Source organism: Oncorhynchus mykiss, chromosome 17 (genome assembly GCF_013265735.2).
Source record: "Oncorhynchus mykiss isolate Arlee chromosome 17, USDA_OmykA_1.1, whole genome shotgun sequence".
Classification (NCBI taxonomy): Eukaryota; Metazoa; Chordata; class Actinopteri; order Salmoniformes; family Salmonidae; genus Oncorhynchus; species Oncorhynchus mykiss.
In genome coordinates this window covers 20,591,919-20,612,836 of record NC_048581.1, presented here as the reverse complement: position 1 = coordinate 20,612,836, position 20,918 = coordinate 20,591,919, and the positions used below count along the sequence as shown (strand labels likewise).

Below are 20,918 nucleotides of genomic sequence, written 5' to 3'. Positions count from 1 at the left end.
CGAAAAGAGACAAATGGTTGTTGACCTTAATAAATCAGGCAATGGGTACCAAAGCATTGATAAATGAAAAATAAAAAAGACCACTTACCACTATTAGGGCAACAATGAAGAAGTTCAAAACCACTGGAACAGTGGTAAACTTGCCTGGTAGAGGATGCATGTGTTTCTTGTCTCCAAGCGCCACAGTTGGAGAATTCCAGAAATTGGCCCCAACTTCTGGTCACCAAATCTACAATTAGATGCCACCTCCATGTCAAAATAAAAATGATATTGTATTTGTCACACGCGCAGTCTTATGGCTTGGGGGAAGAAGCTGTCTGGGAACCTGTTGGTCCAGCGTGAACAGTCTTATGGCTTGGGGGAAGAAGCTGTCTGGGAACCTGTTGGTCCAGCGTGAACAGTCTATGGCTTGAGTGGCTGGAGTCTTTGGAAAGTTTCCGGGCCTTCCTCTGACACTGCCTGATATAGAGGTCCTGGATGACAGGGAGCTCTGCCCCAGTGATGTACTGGGCTGTCCTCACCACCCTCTGTAGTGCATTTGCGGTCGAGGGCGGTGCATTTGCCATACCAAGCAGTGATGCAGCCATTCAAGATTCTCTCAATGGTGCAGCTGCAGAATATTTTAAGGAACCAAGGTCCCATGCAAAATCTTTTGAGCCTCCTGAGTGGGAAGAGGCTCTGCCGTGCCCTCTTCACAACTGTGCGGGTGTATGTGGACCATTTTAAGTCCTTAGTGATGTGGATGCCAAGGAACTTGCAGCTCTCGGCCCGCTCCACAACAGCCCTGTCAATGTGGATGGTGCTCCCCCTATTTCTCCTTATAGTGCACAATCAGCTCATTGGTCTTACTGAAGTTAAGGGACAGGTTATTGTCCTGGCACCACACTGCTAAGTCTCCGACCTCCTCCCTGTAGGCTGCTTCATCGCTGTCTGTGATCAGGCCTACCTCCATCGTCACCACGCAGTCTTGGGTGAACAGGGAATACAGGACAGGATTAAGCACACACCCCTGAGGGGCCCCTGTGTTGAGGGTCAGCATGGCTTACTCTCACCACCTGGGGCTGGCCCATCAGGAAGTCCAGGATCCAGTTGCAGAGGGGGGGGGGGGGTTCAGTCCCAGGGTCCCTAGCTTGGTGATGAGCTTGGAGGGGACAATGGTGTTGAACGCTGAGCCGGAGTCTGTGGACAGCATTCTCCCATAGTTATTTCCCCCCTTGTCCAGGTGGGACAGGGCAGTGTGAAGTTCAACTGCATCTGTGGATCTGTTGGGGCAGTATGCGAACTGGAGTGGGTCTAGGGTGTCTGGGATGATGATCAGCCTTTCAAAGCACTTCATAATTACAGATGTGCTACAGGGCGATAGTCATGTAGGCAGGTTACATTGGAGAACAGACTTGGACAAGGAGAGATAAAAGTGAAGACACTTGCCAGATTTACTAAAAGGTAGAGGCGCTTGGGATGAAACTGATGTCATGGTCAGATGACATGAAAATAGTACTCTTTGGCCACGCACACCAGTGGTGGGTTTGAGGTCAAAATAATGATGCATATGCAGAAAAGACCCTCATAGCTACTGTAAAATATGGTGGTGGATCTTTGTTATCAAATCAAATCAAATCAAATGTATTTATATAGCCCTTCGTACATCAGCTGATATCTCAAAGTGCTGTACAGAAACCCAGCCTAAAACCCCAAACAGCAAGCAATGCAGCAAGAAGCACGGTGGCTAGGAAAAACTCCCTAGAAAGGCCAAAACCTAGGAAGAAACCTAGAGAGGAACCAGGCTATGTGGGGTGGCCAGTCCTCTTCTGGCTGTGCCGGGTGGAAATTATAACAGAACATGGCCAAGATGTTCAAATGTTCATAAATGACCAGCATGGTCGAATAATAATAAGGCAGAACAGTTGAAACTGGAGCAGCAGCACGGCCAGGTGGACTGGGGACAGCAAGGAGTCATCATGTCAGGTAGTCCTGGGGCATGGTCCTAGGGCTCAGGTCCTCCGAGAGAGAGAAAGAAAGAGAGAAGGAGAGAATTAGAGAACGCACACTTAGATTCACACAGGACACCGAATTTATTTTTATTTTATTTTACCTTTATTTAACCAGGCAAGTCAGTTAAGAACAAATTCTTATTTTCAATGACGGCCTGGGAACAACTGCCTGTTCAGGGGCAGAACGACAGATTTGTACCTTGCCAGCTCGGGGGTTTGAACTCACAACCTTCCGGTTACTAGTTCAACGCTCTAACCACTAGGCTACCCTGCCGCCCCAATAGGACAGGAGAAGTACTCCAGATATAACAAACTGACCCCAGCCCCCCGACACATAAACTACTGCAGCATAAATACTGGAGGCTAAGACAGGAGGGGTCAGGAGACACTGTGGCCCCATCCTAGGACACCCCCGGACAGGGCCAAACAGGAAGGATACAGGAAGGCTATTTTGCATCCACTGGTCCTGGTGTCCTTGTTAAGGTCAACGGCATCATGAACTTTGTACCAAGAACAAGTACCGAGACATTTTAGCCCAAAACCTGGTTGCCTCTGCCTGGAGGCTAAAACTTGGCCGCAAGTGGATCTCCCAGCAAGACAATAACCCCAAGTACACATCAAAATCCACAAAGAAATGGTTAATTGACCACAAAATCAACATTTTGCAATGGCACCCCATTGAATTAAAGAGGGCAGTTCATATGCGCAGACAAAGGATATCAAGGATCTGGAAAGATTCCGTCTGAATGGAGGAATGGTCTAAGATCCCAATGTGTTATCCAATCTCATAAAACATTTTAGAAAAAGACTGTGACATTATTCTCACAAGGGGAGGGTGGCGGAGTATTGACAGCTGGAGTGACAATAACTTTGACACCTATCCTTTTGTGATTTTTTTTGTTGTATTACTTGTTAAATAAAATGTCTTTCTCTGAGCAAATGTATTAGTAAAAAATTGCATACAATTTAATAATTATTTATTTCATACATACTTTCTTGCTCATCTTTATCAAGGGTGCCAATCATTTTGGACCTTGGAGGTGTTGTGCGTTAGGCTGTGGGGTTTCAGGGGGTAGGAGTAAAGAATGTTAGGCGAGCTGCAGGGGCATGATTTGGGTTTCTGGGGAGGGCTTGGGGGGCTGTGGAGTACAGATAAGAGGTCTGGAAGTGTGTCTAGGATGCTGGGGGGGGGGGAGGATGGGGGAGAGACAGAGACACACACACACTGTGGGGGAGGCCGGGGGGGCTGGCTGCCTCAGTGCCTGCAGCTGGCGTCGGGGTGATAACCAGCAGGCAGTTCCTTCTCTGTAGTGACATAGAGGTTCACATAAGTGGTACTGAATCAGAGTTCACCAGCAGTTATAGCAGGGAAAGGCTAGCCATGGCTAAAGCTACCAGAGACGTCCAATCAGCTGTGCTGTGACGGTCAGTGTGACCACTTCACCAGAGTGGGGTTCGAGAGTGTTGTTCTAGAGCACTGGGGGTGCTGTTAAATGGGGGTTGTCCGTGGGCCTGTAGAGTTGACTGTCCTGATATCTCTTATCATCTCTGATAGGAACAGAAGCTCTCTCTGTCACGCATGCTTCTTCAATCACACCTGTATCTGGGCCAAGGAGCAGGTCCAAGTGGTGCTAACCACTAGCCTACAAATCACTCACATCAAAGTACATGGGGATTGACTGAGGAGAATCTGTTGAATCAATTTGTATCATTCCAGAAACCCTGATTGGGTTGAGGGTTCTGTTTACTGTGTTTATTCAGTTAAACCTCTTTAACACCAACTGCTTTCCATTGGATTGTATCTCTGACACACACACACACACACACACACAATGCTCTGTACGTACCGTGTTGGAGAGTCAGTGCTTCTTATTATAGATTCAAGAGGCGAAACACAACAGGAAGAAAGTTCAGTGGACGCTGTTTTCTTTCTTAACAGTTTTCGTTGGCCAACGTATATGTTTACTTTGAGTGTGTGTGTGTGTGTGTGTGTGTGTGTGTGTGTGTGTGTGTGTGTGTGTGTGTGTGTGTGTGTGTGTGTGTGTGTGTGTGTGTGCGCGCACGGTTGTGTGTGAGGGGCGTCAGCTAGCTGGAATGCTTCGCTACCGCCAATGCTAAAATGGCTGCCAAGCCATAAGATGGCTGCCAGGAGCAGCGAGAGAGAAAAGATAAGAGAGGGAGAGAGTCTGCAGAAGGGAGGAAAAAGGAGCTTTCTATTCCTCTCTTTCTGTTTCTCTCCCTCTCTCGCCTTCTCTCTCTCTCTGTCCCAAACCTCTTCTCCTCTCCTTTTCTTTCCTTCCTGTTCTCTTTCTCTCCCCCTATCGCTCTGTCTCTCTACTTCACTCTTTCTTTCGCCCTCTCTTGCTCTCTCTCTCTCTCCCTCTGTTCCTCACTTTCTCTGCACCTCTCTCTCCCTCTCCTCTCTCAGCATTAGCAAGCAGTGAGACAGGTCTGTTTTTTGTTTCTACTAGCTAATCTTATGGCTTAGTGTGGCGAGGCTGTGCTGTGTGTGTGTGATTGTGTGCGTGCGGGTGGTGTGTATGCGTGCTTGGTGTGTGTTTGTGCATCTTTGTGTATGTGTCTATGCGTGTTGGCATCAGTCCTCCCCTGCTCTGTTATCACCTACATGCGACAGATAAACACCTCCGTTAGTTAGGCCTGGCTGTGGACCTGCAGATGTCATGCCCACGCCACTGCTACTGTACATGCATACACACGCACTCCGTCATTCAGAAACATACACTCATGCTTGGTTCGTGCCCTGAATGCTGATTGGCTGACAGCCGTGGTATATCAGACCATATACTGTACCATGGGTATGACAAAACATTTCTTTTTACTGTTCTAATTATGTTGGTAGCCAGTTTCTAATAGCAATAAGGAACCTTGTTTTTTTGGCTAAGGGCTGTATCCAGGCACTCTGCAGTGTGCAGAAGAACACCCCCTCGGGCCTTATTGCTTAATTATACATAGACTACATTCTGTGCATGGACATAGACCACAAACCACACACACATGCCAGATAGCACACAGTGCATAAACAAAGAAACACACAGCAATCACCAATAGTACTTTCTCTGTGTCAGCCTTGGTTCTCCACTTTGTTCTAATGGATCAGTTATCCTGTAATGACACATGCTGGAGGTTAGGGAGTCTTTACTGGAAGACTTCCCCTGTAACAACCTCTCCCTTGTGGCTGTAATCTCTACTCTAGTCCCTGGCTTCTACGGCCTACCAATGCCAAGAGCAGTAATAAGAGTGTGACAGCTGTGTGTGTGTGTGTGTGTGTGTGTGTGTCTGTGTGTGTGTGTGTGTGTGTGTGTGTGTGTGTGTGTGTGTGTGTGTGTGTGTGTGCCACTGCTGCCTCTGTCAATATCTAAAGGCCACTGAGTTTCCGTCACCTTTACCACACTTAGCCTTAAATCCCCTCCCTGGTCAGCCCTGTGTGTGTGTGTGTGCGCGCACCATCTACCAGCGCAATCATATCCCTCTTCTTAATCTCACTTAATACCTCCTTGCTGGCAGGGTTTTAGGCTGCATAAACAGAACACCTTAAACACACACACACACACAAACAGTAAATCTGAACACCTTGAGAGAGGAGTTGTGGGGGGGGGGGGGGGGGGGGGTTAGGAACATTGAGAACATTCTGTGACATTGATATATACAAATAAACACTGTATACAGACACCCTCCTTGACCCTTAGTGAAGCAATCTCCCTACTCTTCTCAAATGTCCCATCTGTCAGTATAGTCTATGACTGAAGTTCAGAGGGGTTCCAACACCTTCTCCCTTCCACCACAGCCAAGCTAAATCCCTCTCTTCTCTTCTCTTCTAGAATCTGGACAATCAGACAGCTCCAGCCAACAAGGAGACACAGACATCAAGCCACCGCCCAATGGTAAGAGAACACACACACACACACACACACACACACACACACACACACACACACACACACACACACACACTCATTCTAACACTTCCTCTCTCTCCTCTGCAGGGCACCTGAGTTTCCAGGACTGCTTCGTCACCTCAGGAGTGTGGAACGTGGCTGAGCTCGTCAGGGTGTCACAGAGTGAGTATCTACCCCTCTCTTATCCTTTCTATCTATAGCTCAATCTATCTCTATCTATAGCTCTATTTATAGCTCTCTCTCTCTCTATCTATAGCTCTCTCTCTCTCTATCTATAGCTCAATCTATCTCTATCTATAGTTCTATCTATAGGTCTCTCTCTCTATCTATAGCTCTATCTATCTCTATCTATAGCTCAATCTATCTCTATCTATAGCTCAATCTATCTCTATCTATAGTTCTATCTATAGGTCTCTCTCTCTATCTATAGTTCTATCTATCTCTATCTATAGCTCAATATATCTCTATCTATAGCTCAATCTATCTATAGCTCTAGCTCAATCTATAGCTCTCTCTCGCTCTCTCTCTCTCTCTCTCTATCTATAGCTCTATCTATAGCTCTCTCTATCTCTATCTATAGCTCTATCTCTCTATATCTATAGCTCTCTCTATCTATAGCTCAACCTATCTATAGCTCTAGCTCAATCTATAGCTCTCTCGCTCTCTCTCTCTCTCTCTCTCTATCTATAGCTATATCTATAGCTCTATCTTTCTCTATCTATTGCTCTATATCTCTCTATAGCTCTATCTATCTCTATATATAACTCTCTCTATCTCTCTCCATCTATAGCTCTATATCTCTATCTATAGTTCTATTTCTCTCTCTCTATAGCTCTATCTCTCTCTAGCTATAGCTCTATATCTCTATCTATATATCTCTATCTATCTCTATCTAATGCTCTATCTCTGTATAGCTTTTTCATTCATTCTCCCTCTCTATCTATATATCTCTATCTATCGATCTAGATCTATATATAGCTCTATATATAGCTCTATCTATATATATCTATCTCTATGTATAGCTCTATCTATCTCTATCTATAGCTCTGTCTATCTATTAATATATATAGCTCTATCTTTCTCCATCTATAGCTATCTATCTCTATGTATAGCTCTATTTATCTGTCTCTATTTTTCTATCTCTCTCTCTATCAATCTCTTTATCTATACCTCTATCTATAGCTCTATCTATCTATCTATCTATCTATCTATCTATCTATCTATATATCTATATACAGTGCCTTGCGAAAGTATTCGGCCCCCTTGAACTTTGCGACCTTTTGCCACATTTCAAGCTTCAAACATAAAGATAGAAAACTGTATTTTTTTGTGAAGAATCAACAACAAGTGGGACACAATCATGAAGTGGAACGACATTTATTGGATATTTCAAACTTTGTTAACAAATCAAAAACTGAAAAATTGGGCGTGCAAAATTATTCAGCCCCCTTAAGTTAATACTTTGTAGCGCCACCTTTTGCTGCGATTACAGCTGTAAGTCGCTTGGGGTATATCTCTATCAGTTTTGCACATCGAGAGACTGACATTTTTTCCCATTCCTCCTTGCAAAACAGCTCGAGCTCAGTGAGGTTGGATGGAGAGCATTTGTGAACAGCAGTTTTCAGTTCTTTCCACAGATTCTCGATTGGATTCAGGTCTGGACTTTGACTTGGCCATTCTAACACCTGGATATGTTTATTTTTGAACCATTCCATTGTAGATTTTGCTTTACGTTTTGGATCAATGTCTTGTTGGAAGACAAATCTCCGTCCCAGTCTCAGGTCTTTTGCAGACTCCATCAGGTTTTCTTCCAGAATGGTCCTGTATTTGGCTCCATCCATCTTCCCATCAATTTTAACCATCTTCCCTGTCCCTGCTGAAGAAAAGCAGGCCCAAACCATGATGCTGCCACCACCATGTTTGACAGTGGGGATGGTGTGTTCAGCAGTGTTGCTTTTACGCCAAACATAACATTTTGCATTGTTGCCAAAAAGTTCAATTTTGGTTTCATCTGACCAGAGCACCTTCTTCCACATGTTTGGTGTGTCTCCCAGGTGGCTTGTGGCAAACTTTAAACGACACTTTTTATGGATATCTTTAAGAAATGGCTTTCTTCTTGCCACTCTTCCATAAAGGCCAGATTTGTGCAATATACGACTGATTGTTGTCCTATGGACAGAGTCTCCCACCTCAGCTGTAGATCTCTGCAGTTCATCCAGAGTGATCATGGGCCTCTTGGCTGCATCTCTGATCAGTCTTCTCCTTGTATGAGCTGAAAGTTTAGAGGGACGGCCAGGTCTTGGTAGATTTGCAGTGGTCTGATACTCCTTCCATTTCAATATTATCGCTTGCACAGTGCTCCTTGGGATGTTTAAAGCTTGGGAAATATTTTTGTATCCAAATCCGGCTTTAAACTTCTTCACAACAGTATCTCGGACCTGCTTGGTGTGTTCCTTGTTCTTCATGATGCTCTCTGCGCTTTTAACGGACCTCTGAGACTATCACAGTGCAGGTGCATTTATATGGAGACTTGATTACACACAGGTGGATTGTATTTATCATCATTAGTCATTTAGGTCAACATTGGATCATTCAGAGATCCTCACTGAACTTCTGGAGAGAGTTTGCTGCACTGAAAGTAAAGGGGCTGAATAATTTTGCACGCCCAATTTTTCAGTTTTTGATTTGTTAAAAAAGTTTGAAATATCCAATAAATGTCATTCCACTTCATGAGTGTGTCCCACTTGTTGTTGATTCTTCACAAAAAAATTCAGTTTTATATCTTTATGTTTGAAGCCTGAAATGTGGCAAAATGTCGCAAAGTTCAAAGGGGCCGAATACTTTCGCAAGGCACTGTATCTATCTATCTATCTATCTATCTATCTATCTATCTATCTATCTATCTATCTATATCAATAGCTCTATCTATCTCTCTCTCACACACACTCACTCACCTTCTCTTTCTTCTCACTCTGTCTCTCTTATCCCTCGGTTTTTCTCTCCATGCTCTTCCAATGTTCTCTTGGCTGGCCATTTGTTCTTCAAATTCCACAATCCAAATGCTGATTTACTGTCTTCTAAATGTCTCCTCCTCCTCCTCCTGTTCCTGTGTTCTCCCAGCTCCTGTAGCCACAGCGTCTGGTCCTAACTTCTCCCTGGCTGACCTGGAGAGTCCTGGCTACTACAACATCAACCAGGTGGCTCTGGGGCGACGCTCCCTCGCATCCCCCCCTTCCACCAGGTACATGTAGGTCTCACTTAAATTAAGTTCCCTCCACTCTATGGTTCCTAGGTGAAACAAACAGCTTAGCGGTCACACAGGTTCCACCCACTCAAAGGTTCCTAATTGAAAAGAGCTGCTCCTCCACCAGACCTGGGTTCAAATAGTATTTGATGAATGAAAACAAATACAGTTTGAACCCAGGTCTGATATCTACAGGCTGTACTCGATAGTATGTATGTGGGACATTGTAGACTGCCTCAGTTGATAACCGTTATGAGTGTTCTGGTCCATTCCATCTCTGAGAGTTCCATCTCTTTCTTCTCTCTCGTTGTGTCTCTCTGTCTTTCTGGTCTTATAAATGTGTGATGCTCTCTCCTTTCCCCCCCCTATCCTTCTCTCCACCTCTCTCTCTCTTTCTGTCTTCTCTGGCACTGTAGGTCTGAGGTCGAGCTGTACGCAAACCTTCCACGGAGGTAGTTATTCTGACACACACACACACACACTGTCCTGCCGACTATACTTAAAACAAACTCAGAAAAGGTCCTGTGCTCACATCTCATATCCTTAAACGTACTCTCACCCACATCAGCCTTTTAGGTTTACCTCTGTGTCTGTTTTCAACCCTCTCCTTCCTGTCCATTTCTACTGTTCTCATCCTGCTGTCCTCTTCCTCTGCCTGAACTCTCAATGTGACTTCCCTGGTTAAATAAAGGCTGCAGGGAGACAGGAGCAGGGAGACAGAAGTGGGAGACAGGTGCAGGGAGACAGTAGTGGGAGACAGAATTGGGAGACAGGAGCAGGGAGTCAGTAGTGGAAGACAGGAGCAGGGAGACAGAAGTGCGAGACAGGAGCAGGGAGACAGAAGTGGGAGACAGGAGCAGGGAGACAGTAGTGGTAGACAGGAGCAGGGAGACAGTAGTGGTAGACAGGAGCAGGGAGACAGAAGTGGGAGACAGGAGCAGGGAGACAGTAGTGGTAGACAGGAGCAGGGAGACAGAAGTGGGAGACAGGAGCAGGGAGACAGTAGTGGTAGACAGGAGCAGGGAGACAGAAGTGGGAGACAGGAGCAGGGAGACAGTAGTGGGAGACAGAAGTGGAAGCAGAAATGTGCAGGGCTCATTCAGGGATCGAACTGGATGCCTGCCGCAGGGGGAAGCAAGTGTTGACCATTCGACTAGACTCCGGTCCAATAGTGCACTACTTTAGGCCAGGGCCCTAGTGTACTACATAGGGAATAGGGAGCCATTCTTGACTCCTCTCTCCCCTCTTCCTCTCCGCAGCTCTAACAAGAGGAAGTCGTTAGACGACAGTGAGCTGGAGAGCCCCACGGACGACGTCTTCTACCCCGGACGCTCCCCAGCCGCAGGCTCCTCCCAGTCCAGCGGCTGGCCCAACGACATGGATGCAGGTAGGACACTCCCCCTAGCCCCCAAACTCTACCTTTACCCTTATACCTGTACCCCGACCCCTGGACCATTCTTACCGAACTCTTCTCCCCAAACTCACCACAACACACTGTTCTTCAAAACACCTAACTCTAAACACCCCTCCCCAAAACACCTAACTCTAAACACCCCTCCCCAAAACACCTAACTCTAAACACCCCTCCCCAAAACACCTAACTCTAAACACCCCTCCCCAAAACACCTAACTCTAAACACCCCTCCCCAAAACACCTAACTCTAAACACCCCTCCTCAAAACACCTCTTTCCTTCTCACTTGTCACTCACTGTTCCAAAATCCACACTGGCAAGATCATCCTCACTAGCATACCACTTAGAAAGCTTGCCCAGCGCTTCATTCTAATTGGTGCGCTAGTGTGGATCTTGGATAAGAGCCTGTCTCTTCTAAACTGATTTGAAACTGACTTCATAACTTCCCAGAACACCTCTTTGCTCCTGCCTCTATTTAAATTGATTCGAGACCAGAAGTGACATTCCACCTATTCATCAATACTAGTGGAGACCTTTCACACGCTCCATCTCCCTAAGACTGATTTGAGACCAGAACTGACTCCATAACCTCTTCTTCCCACCTGTAACCAGGTGGAGACCTTCATTCCCCATCCCCAAGCTCACACCATGTTGACCGTCACCTGATAAGTAAGCAACAATGCAGTACAGTAACCATGAACTAACTTTACCACAATGTTATCCATGATCGATCACTACATCAACTACTGTCTTAAAAATCTTAAACTGCCCCCTCGCTCTGTTTCTCTCTCTCTCGCTCTTTCGCTCTCTCTCTGCCTCGCTCTCTCTCTCTGCCTCTCTCTCTCGCTCTCTCTTTCTCTCTCTCTCTCTTTCTCCCCCTCTCTCTCTCTGCCTCGCTCTCTCTCTGCCTCTCTCTCTCTCTCTCTCTCTCTCTCTCTCTCTCTCTCTTTCTCCCCCACTCTCTCTCGCGCTCTCCCTTCCTCACCCCCTCTCTCCCTCTCGTTCTCTACCCTTCGTATCTCTCTATATCTCTCAATGTTAACCCTCTCCTTCTCCACCTACAGTGCAGCACCATTTGGCCAGTGTGCAGGAGAGGAAGATAAAACATGAACACGATGGAGTGCAGTTTCCTTACCATGGTTAGAACACATTACACTCATATCTCCCTACTGTATATAACTCATATCCCCCTACTGTATATAACTCATATCCCTCTACTGTATATAACTCATATCTCCTTACTGTATATAACTCATATCCCCCTACTGTATATAACTCATATCTCCCTACTGTATATAACTCATATCCCCCTACTGTATATAACTTATATCTCCCTACTGTAAATAACTCATATCCCCCTACTGTATATAACTCATATCTCCCTACTGTATATAACTCATATCCCCCTACTGTATATAACTCATATCCCTCTACTGTATATAACTCATATCTCCTTACTGTATATAACTCATATCCCCCTACTGTATATAACTCATATCTCCCTACTGTAAATAACTCATATCCCCCTACTGTATATAACTCATATCTCCCTACTGTATATAACTCATATCCCCCTACTGTATATAACTCATATCTCCCTACTGTAAATAACTCATATCCCCCTACTGTATATAACTCATATCTCCCTACTGTATATAACTCATATCTCCCTACTGTATATAACTCATATCTCCCTACTGTATATAACTCATATCTCCCTACTGTATATAACCCATATCTCCCTACTGTATATAACTCATATCTCCCTACTGTATATAACTCATATCTCCCTACTGTATATAACTCATATCCCCCTACTGTATATAACTAATATCCCCCTACTGTATATAACTCATATCTCCCTACTGTAAATAACTCATATCCACCTACTGTATATAACTCATATATGTTTTATATAATCTACCTGTTTAACTACATCATTCCTCTTTCAATATGTGTTATATGTATAATTGTATACTTGTTCATAGGCGACACCAATTCAAACCTGCTCCACTTTTCAGCAGCACAGAACACATTGCACTCATATCTACCCACAATGTGTATAATTCATACCTACCCACACTGTGTATAACTCATATCTACCTAGACTGTGTATAACTCATATCTACCTACACTGTGTATAACTCATATCTACCTACACTGTGTATAACTCATATCTACCTACACTGTGTATAACTCATATCTACCTACACTGTGTATAACTCAGTCAATCCTCTTTCAATATGTGTACACTCAGTGTATATCTGTACATGCACCAACTCACACCTTCTTTACTGTTATTTGTTGCCACAGCTGCTCTTTCTTTCTCTCTCTCTCTTTCTCTCTCTCTCCCTCTTTCTGTCTCTCTCTCCCTCTCTTTCTCTCTCTGTCTCTCTCTGTCTCTCTCTCTGTCTTTCTCGCTGTCTCTCTCTCTCTCTCTCTCTCTCTCTCTCTCTGTCTCTCTCTCTGTCTTTCTCTCTCTCCCTATCTCTCTCTCCCTTTCTCCCTCCATCCCCTTTCTCTAATTGAAAACATGTGCAGCAGTAGAAACCCTAGGGAGAGAGAGAGGGAGAGAGGTTCTGTGCTAGGCCCTATGGTTTGCTCAGACCTGCTCCAGTTAGCTGAGCTGTGAATTTAATTAACACACACACACATACACATGCTGTCTGCCTTAAGGCTTCCGCATGCTTCAGTACTGCTGGCACCTAGCTGAACTTGGCTTGGGGAACCAAACGAGTGTGCTTGCATACAACCTTAAAAGACCTTTGCTTGACAAATAAAAAGTGCCAATAGTACTGATTGTCCATCTTCAGGCGCCGCAGCCAGTATACACTTCCTCAAAATAGTCAGAATTAATCTAAGATAACTCAAGAAATCTGTCATACATTTTTTTGCTTTTGCAGAGGAGATCTTAGTTGCGCAATTTTACATCTAACTAAGCTGTTTGGTGCAGTATTTCTCAAGTGAAAGATGTGCATTAAAACAAGTTGTCTATTGTTGAATGACAACAAAGCGCAGACAATGTCTGTCCTCAGTTGCAACACTCACTACCGAGTTCTAAACTGCCTCTGGACGCAACGTCAGCACAATAACTGTTTCTTTGGGAGCTTCATGAAATGGGTTTCCATGGCCGAGTAGCCGCACACAAGCCTAAGATCACCATGCGCATTGCCAAGCGTCGGCTGGAGTGGACTCAGGAGAATTGGAAACACGTTCTCTGGAGTGATGAATCACGCTTCACTATCTGGCAGTCCGATGGACGAATCTGGGTTTGGCGGAAGCCAGCAGAAAGCTACCTGCCCGAATGCATAGTGCCAACTGTAAAGTTTGGTGGAGGAGGAATAATGGTCTGGGGCTGTTTCTTAACGACTTTGTCGTTATCCAACTTTGTGCCAACAGTTTAGGGAAGGCCCTTTCCTGTTTCAGCATGACAGTGCCCAAAGCTAGGTCCATACAGAAATGGTTTGTCGAGATCGGCGTGGAAGAACTTAACTGGCCTGCACAGAGCCCTGACCTCAACCCCATCAAACACTTTTGGGATAAATTGGAACGCTGACTATGAACCACGCCTAATCGCCTAACATCAGTGCCCAACTCACTAATGCTCTTGTGGTTGAATGGAAGCAAGTTCCCGCAGCAATGTTCCAACATCTAGTGGAAAGCCTTCCCAGAAGAGTGGAGTGTGTTATAATAGCAAAGGAGCTACCAACTCCACATTAATGCACATAATTTTGGAATGAGATGTTAGAAGAGCAGGTGTCCACATACTTTTGGTCATGTACTGTAGTGTATGTGTAACATATCTGAGTGGCGCAGCGGTCTAAGGCACTGCATCTCAGTGCTGGAGGCGTCACTACAGTCCCTAGTTCGATTCCAGGCTGTATCACAACCGGCCCTGATTGGGAGTCCCATAGGGTGGCGCACAATTGGCTCAGCGTCGTCCAGGTTTGGCCGGAGTAGGCCTCATTGTAAATAAGAATTTGTTCTTAACTGACTTGCCTAGTTAAATAAAGGTTAAAAACAATAAAAATGGGTTCTGGACAAAAGTAGTGAACTACATAGGGAGTAGGCTGGATGCAGCCCTGGGTGACCCTCTCGCCAATTCATTTAACCAAAACTAATGGACAAACCCAAATTAATTACAAATGTGAGGCATTTGTGTATTTAGTATGTAATGTGTTGAGAGAGAGCTGTCGACTTTAGAGATGTGAGATGGCCGTGTGTCCTTTTCTGAGGGACTGAGGGAAGGAGAAAGAGAGATGGAGAGATAGAAGGTGATCAGTTCTACTGTCTGGCAGATGAAATGAGATTTAGAATGGGAGATGGTAAGGAGATGGTAAGGAGATGGTGTCCAATCAAAAACGCAACTTTCGAACACTGGGTAAAATAATGTTAATTGTGTGGATACTCTGCTAAGATAACCAATGGTCCAAACCTCGTGTCTCTCATAATCCCTCCTTGTAGGAGGGTCAAAATTAAATTAATGGAGGCCAGGGGAAAAAAGTGCTCATAAATCAGGAAAGCAACATCTCGTCAGCTAGGCTGGATGCTGTGCGAAAAGGAAGAATACCGGACAGTCTTACCAATGAACGCCTCATCTTCTCAAATCCCGAGGACATAAAACAATATAGAGGTAGATGGGTATCAATGGATATCCATTTTGAGACATGACATGTTTTCATATTTTAGTATACAATGTTCATATTAATGCAAAGTTCCTCTTCTTTTTCGGAGATTTCTCACAAAAACCAGTGTATCTTTGTGAAATGAACACCGGAGTACTGAGCGTAACGAAAGCTGTTTTATTTTCACAACCTTTAACATTTAATTCAGCTTGCTATCTGCGACCCGTGGACGACCACCACAAAATGTGAAACGTTTTCGGCGATAACGCTGCACTGCTCTGTCAGCAGAGTTCGCTGCTTATTATGGGATGTAATTAGGGTACGACATCTGACTTTTAGGATATGATGTTAACGATGTGATAGAGAAAGACCCCACTGAGCGATTCAAAACATAAAGAATCAAATTTGTCTCGGCAAAATGTACTTGATAACATAAGGAAGTGAAATATCAACACCAAAGCAACACTCTACGGTGTGTGTTGCTTTCTGGAGGGTTCCACCTGCTACAGGCAAACCACAGCTGGGAGTTCCTATCCGGGTGGAGGGTAGGAAAACAAGCAAGCACACACAAACAAACGTCAGCACACACCACCATAGTAAACCCCCTATTCTACTCCCTCCATAGCCAATTGAGCACACACATGCAAAGACAGACAGTCAGACAGACAGACAGACAGACAGACAGACAGAGTATGTACAGTAAATGTTGCCAGCAGCCTTGCTACACACACACACACACACACACACACACACACACACACACACACACACACACACACACACAAGCTCTAGTCCCAGATGGTGCTTCTGTGTGTGTCTGTGTGTGTGGCCTTGGGAGTAGCAAGGCTGCTGGCGACATCTGCTCCACAGGGGCTGGAGGGAGAGTGAAGTGTGTGTGTGTGTCTCGGGGCGCTGGGGGTTAGAAATAACCATGATTTCAAATGAGTTCCAAATGATTCTGAAATGTTTAAGGGGCCTCTGCTGCTTCTAATATGAGTAGTTAGAGCCTTTGATGGTCTTCTACACTACAGTGTGCGTCCCAAATAGCAGTGCGCTACTTTTGACAAAACACTATATAGGGAATAGGGTGTCATTTGGGACGCAACCTCTGTTTAGTCTGGATAAGGGAATTCCTTCTGGTTTCCCTTTTACTGCTTTAAGCCAATGCGTGTGTGTGTGTGCGCATGCGTGCGTATGAGCGTGTGCATGAGCGTGTGGGTACATATGTGCTTGTGTGTTTGTGCGAGCAAGAGACTGTGTTTTGAAGGCACATCTGGTGGCAGGCCTGTTAGTGTAGAAAGGCAGAGGGGTCAACAGGAGCACTTGATTGGTTGCCAGTCCACTGCTGTGGTCTGCCAGGAGGAGAGAGGACAGTGTAGTGAGACACAGACACACAGCCAGAGTAGATACATAACATGGGTCTCGTCTCTGTTATTGTAGGGGAAGCCACTGGATGAAATCCTCTGTCAGTTTGTCCCTCTGTGCTCGTATATAGTGGGGCATACACTGAGTCTACAAAACATTAAGAACACCTTCCTAATATTGAGTTGCACCACCACCTTTACCCTCAGCCTCAATTCACTGGGGCATGGACTCTACAAGGTGTCGGAACCTGTCCACAGGGATGTTGGTCCATGTTGACTCCAATGCTTCCCTCAGTTGAGTCAAGTTGGCTGGATGTCCTGTGGGTGGTGGACCATTGATACACACATGAAACTGTTGAGAGTGAAAAACCCAGCAACGTTTCAGTTCTTGACACACTCAAACCAATGCGCCTGGCAACTACTACTATACCCCGTCACAGTAACCGTTGGTGTCAGACGTCACAGTAACCGTTGGTGTCAGACGTCACAGTAACCGTTGGTGTCAGACGTCACAGTAACCGTTGGTGTCAGACATCACAGTAACCATTGGTGGCAGACGTCACAGTAACCGTTGGTGTCAGACGTCACAGTAACCGTTGGTGTCAGACATCACAGTAACCGTTGGTGTCAGACGTCACAGTAACCGTTGGTGTCAGACGTCACAGTAACCGTTGGTGTCAGACGTCACGGTAACCGCTGGTGTCAGACATCACAGTAACCGTTGTTGTCAGACATCACGGTAACCATTGGTGTCAGACGTCACAGTAACCGTTGGTGTCAGACGTCACAGTAACCGTTGGTGTCAGACGTCACAGTAACCGTTGGTGTCAGACGTCACAGTAACCATTGGGATCAGGCATGGTTCTCCACCTCTCTTCCATGGCTCCAATTAGTCTGACAGCTACAATACACCCGCCCTAGCCCACTAGCCCCCTTGCCTCCTAGCCCCCTAGCCTCCTAGCCCCCTTGCCTCCTAGCCCCCTAGCCCCCTAGTCTCCTAGCCATATAGCCTCCTAGCCCCCTAGCCTCCTATCCCCCTAGCCTCCTATCCCCATTGCCTCCTAGCCTCCTTTCCCCCTAGCCTCCTAGCCCCCTAGCCTCCTAGCCCCCTAGCCACATAGCCTCCTAGACCCCTTGCCTCCTATCCCCATAGCCCCCTAGCCTCCTAGCCCACTTGCATCCTAGCCTCCTAGCCCCCTAGCCTCCTAGCCTTGGTTATAAATGAAACTCACACACACACTATACCCACTAGATCCTAGGCCTGGTTAAAGACATAAATGGTTCACACATATTAGTCACTCCCTCCCTCCCACCTGCTGCAGACTTAACTCTTTCACACCGTTTTGTTTACACGCCCCCACACTGCACTCTCTCTCCATAGACTTTCACACATACCCAGCTGGAACCGGAGGAATTGTGGTTGAATGGGATTTTAAGGATTTTAATGTCAGGACCTCAGAAATAGACCACAAAGTTTGGGAACAAATACTGTCTGTTAGGATTCTAGGATTAATATGAAAATGACTAAAAATAGTATGAAAAGGTCCTGGGTCTGAATGTTAAAGTGAATGTGAGTGTGTCTGCTAATCAGTTAGTGTCTGCTAATCGGTGAGTGTCTGCTAATCGGTGAGTGTCTGCTAATCGGTGAGTGTTTGTGTGTCTGGTAATCAGTGAGTGTCTGCTAATCGGTGAGTGTTTGTGTGTCTGCTAATCAGTGAGTGTTTGTGTGTCTGCTAATCAGTGAGTGTCTGCTAATCGGTGAGTGTTTGTGTGTGTGTGGTAATCAGTGAGTGTCTGCTAATCGGTGAGTGTTTGTGTGTGTGTGGTAATCAGTGAGTGTCTGCTAATCGGTGAGTGTTTGAGTGTGTGTGGTAATCAGTGAGTGTCTGCTAATCGGTGAGTGTTTGAGTGTGTGTGGTAATCAGTGAGTGTCTGCTAATCGGTGAGTGTTTGAGTGTGTGTGGTAATCAGTGAGTGTCTGCTAATCGGTGAGTGTTTGTGTGTGTGTGTGGTAATCAGTGAGTGTCTGCTAATCGGTGAGTGTTTGTGTGTGTGTGTGTGGTAATCAGTGAGTGTCTGCTAATCGGTGAGTGTTTGTGTGTGTGTGTGCTAATCAGTGAGTGTCTGCTAATCGGTGAGTGTTTGTGTGTGTGTGGTAATCAGTGAGTGTCTGCTAATCGGTGAGTGTTTGTGTGTGTGTGGTAATCAGTGAGAGTCTGCTAATCGGTGAGTGTTTGTGTGTGTGTGGTAATCAGTGAGTGTCTGCTAATCGGTGAGTGTTTGTGTGTGTGTGTGGTAATCAGTGAGTGTCTGCTAATCGGTGAGTGTTTGTGTGTGTGTGGTAATCAGTGAGAGTCTGCTAATCGGTGAGTGTTTGTGTGTGTGTGGTAATCAGTGAGTGTCTGCTAATCGGTGAGTGTTTGTGTGTGTGTGGTAATCAGTGAGTGTCTGCTAATCGGTGAGTGTTTGTGTGCGTGGTAATCAGTGAGTGTCTGCTAATCGGTGAGTGTTTGTGTGTGTGGTAATCAGTGAGTGTCTGCTAATCGGTTAGTGTTTGTGTGTGTGGTAATCAGTGAGTGTCTGTTAATCGGTGAGTGTTTGTGTGTGTGTGGTAATCAGGGAGTGTCTGCTAATCGGTGAGTGTTTGTGTGTGTGTGGTAATCAGTAAGTATCTGCTAATCGGTGAGTGTTTGAGTGTGTGGTAATCAGTGAGTGTCTGTTAATCGATGAGTGTTTGTGGTGATCGGTGAGTGTTTGAATGTTTGTGGTGATCGGTGAGTGTTTGAGTGTTTGGGGTAATCGGTGAGTGTGAGTCTTTGTGGTAATCGGTGAGTGTGTGAGTGTTTGTGGTAATCGGTGAGTGTGAGAGTGTTTGTGGTAAATGATGAGTGTGTGAGTATTTGTGGTGATCAGTGAGTGTTTGTGGTAATCGGTGAGAGTGTGAGTGTTTGTGGTAATCGGTGAGTGTTTGGTAATCGGTGAGTGTGTGAGTGTTTGTGGTAATCGGTGAGTGTGTGAGTGTGTGGTAATCGGTGAGTGTGTGAGTGTTTGTGGTAATCGGTGACTGTGTGAGTGTTTGTGGTAATCAGTGATTGTTTGGTAATCGGTGAGTGTGTGATTGTTTGTGGTAATCGTTGAGTGTGTGAGTGTTTGTGGTGATCGGTGAGTGTGTGAGTGTTTGTGGTAATCGGTGAGGGTGTGCGTGTTTGTGGTAATCGGTAAGTGTGTGAGTGTTTGTGGTGATCGGTGAGTGTTTGTGGTAATCGGTGAGTGTTTGTGGTAATTGGTGAGTGTGTGAGTGTTTGTGGTAATCGGTGAGTGTGAGTGTTTGTGGTGATCGGCGAGTGTTTGTGGTAATCGGTGAGTGTTTGTGGTAATCGGTGGGGGTGTGAGTGTTTGTGGCAATCGGTAAGTGTGTGAGTGTTTGTGGTGATCGGTGGGTGTGTGAGTGTTTGTGATAATCGTTGAGGGTTTGTGGTAATCGGTGTGTGTGTGGTAATCGGTGAGTGTGTGAGTGTTTGTGGTAATCGATGCGCATTTGTGGTAATCGGTGAGTGTGTGTGTGGTAATCGGTGAGTGTTTGTGGTAATCGGTGAGTGTGTGTGTGTTTGTGGTAATCGGTGAGTGTGTTAGTGTTTTTGGTTATTGGTGAGTGTTTGTGGTAATTGGTGAGGGTGTGAGTGTTTGTGGTAATCGGTAAGTGTGTGAGTGTTTGTGGTAATTGGTGAGGGTGTGAGTATTTATGGTAATCGGTGAGTGTGTGAGTGTTTGTTGTGAACGGTGAGTGTGTGAGTGTTTGTGGTAATCGGTGAGTGTTTGTGGTAATCGGTGAGGGTGTGAGTGTTTGTGGTAATCGGTGAGTGTGTGAGTGTTTGTGGTAATCGGTGAGTGTTTGTGGTAATCGGTGAGTGTTTGTGGTAATCGGTGTGTGTGTGTGTGGTAAATGGTGAGTGTGTGTGTGTTTGTGGTGAGCGTTTGTGGTAATCGGTGAGTGTTTGTGGTGATCGGTGAGTGTGTGAGTGTTTGTGGTGATCGGTGAGTGTGTGAGTGTTTGTGGTAATCGGTGAGTGTGTTAGTGTTTTTGGTTATTGGTGAGTGTTTGTGGTAATTGGTGAGGGTGTGAGTGTTTGTGGTAATCGGTAAGTGTGTGAGTGTTTGTGGTAATTGGTGAGGGTGTGAGTATTTATGGTAATCGGTGAGTGTGTGAGTGTTTGTTGTGAACGGTGAGTGTGTGAGTGTTTGTGGTAATCGGTGAGTGTTTGTGGTAATCGGTGAGGGTGTGAGTGTTTGTGGTGATCGGTGAGTGTGTGAGTGTTTGTGGTAATCGGTGTGTGTGTGTGTAGTAAATGGTGAGTGTGTGTGTG

General features: G+C 45.5%; 1 protein-coding gene across 21 annotated transcripts in view; it reads left to right on the top strand.

Moving 5' to 3' along the window:
• Positions 1-20,918, top strand: part of LOC110485646 (nuclear factor 1 X-type-like) — a 154,315-nt gene that overhangs the window by 119,131 nt on the left and 14,266 nt on the right. For 7 of the 21 annotated variants that reach the window (XM_036949302.1, XM_036949308.1, XM_036949291.1 and 4 more), the window contains 7 exons: positions 5,831-5,893; positions 5,996-6,070; positions 9,029-9,155; positions 9,569-9,604; positions 10,412-10,539; positions 11,178-11,234; positions 11,630-11,704. In XM_036949302.1, coding sequence (XP_036805197.1) covers positions 5,831-5,893; positions 5,996-6,070; positions 9,029-9,155; positions 9,569-9,604; positions 10,412-10,539; positions 11,178-11,234; positions 11,630-11,704 — 561 coding nt within the window. The remainder of the gene's footprint in view (positions 1-5,830; positions 5,894-5,995; positions 6,071-9,028; positions 9,156-9,568; positions 9,605-10,411; positions 10,540-11,177; positions 11,235-11,629; positions 11,705-20,918) is intronic. The other 14 variants (XM_036949311.1, XM_036949307.1, XM_036949310.1 and 11 more) reach the window with 7 other exon arrangements.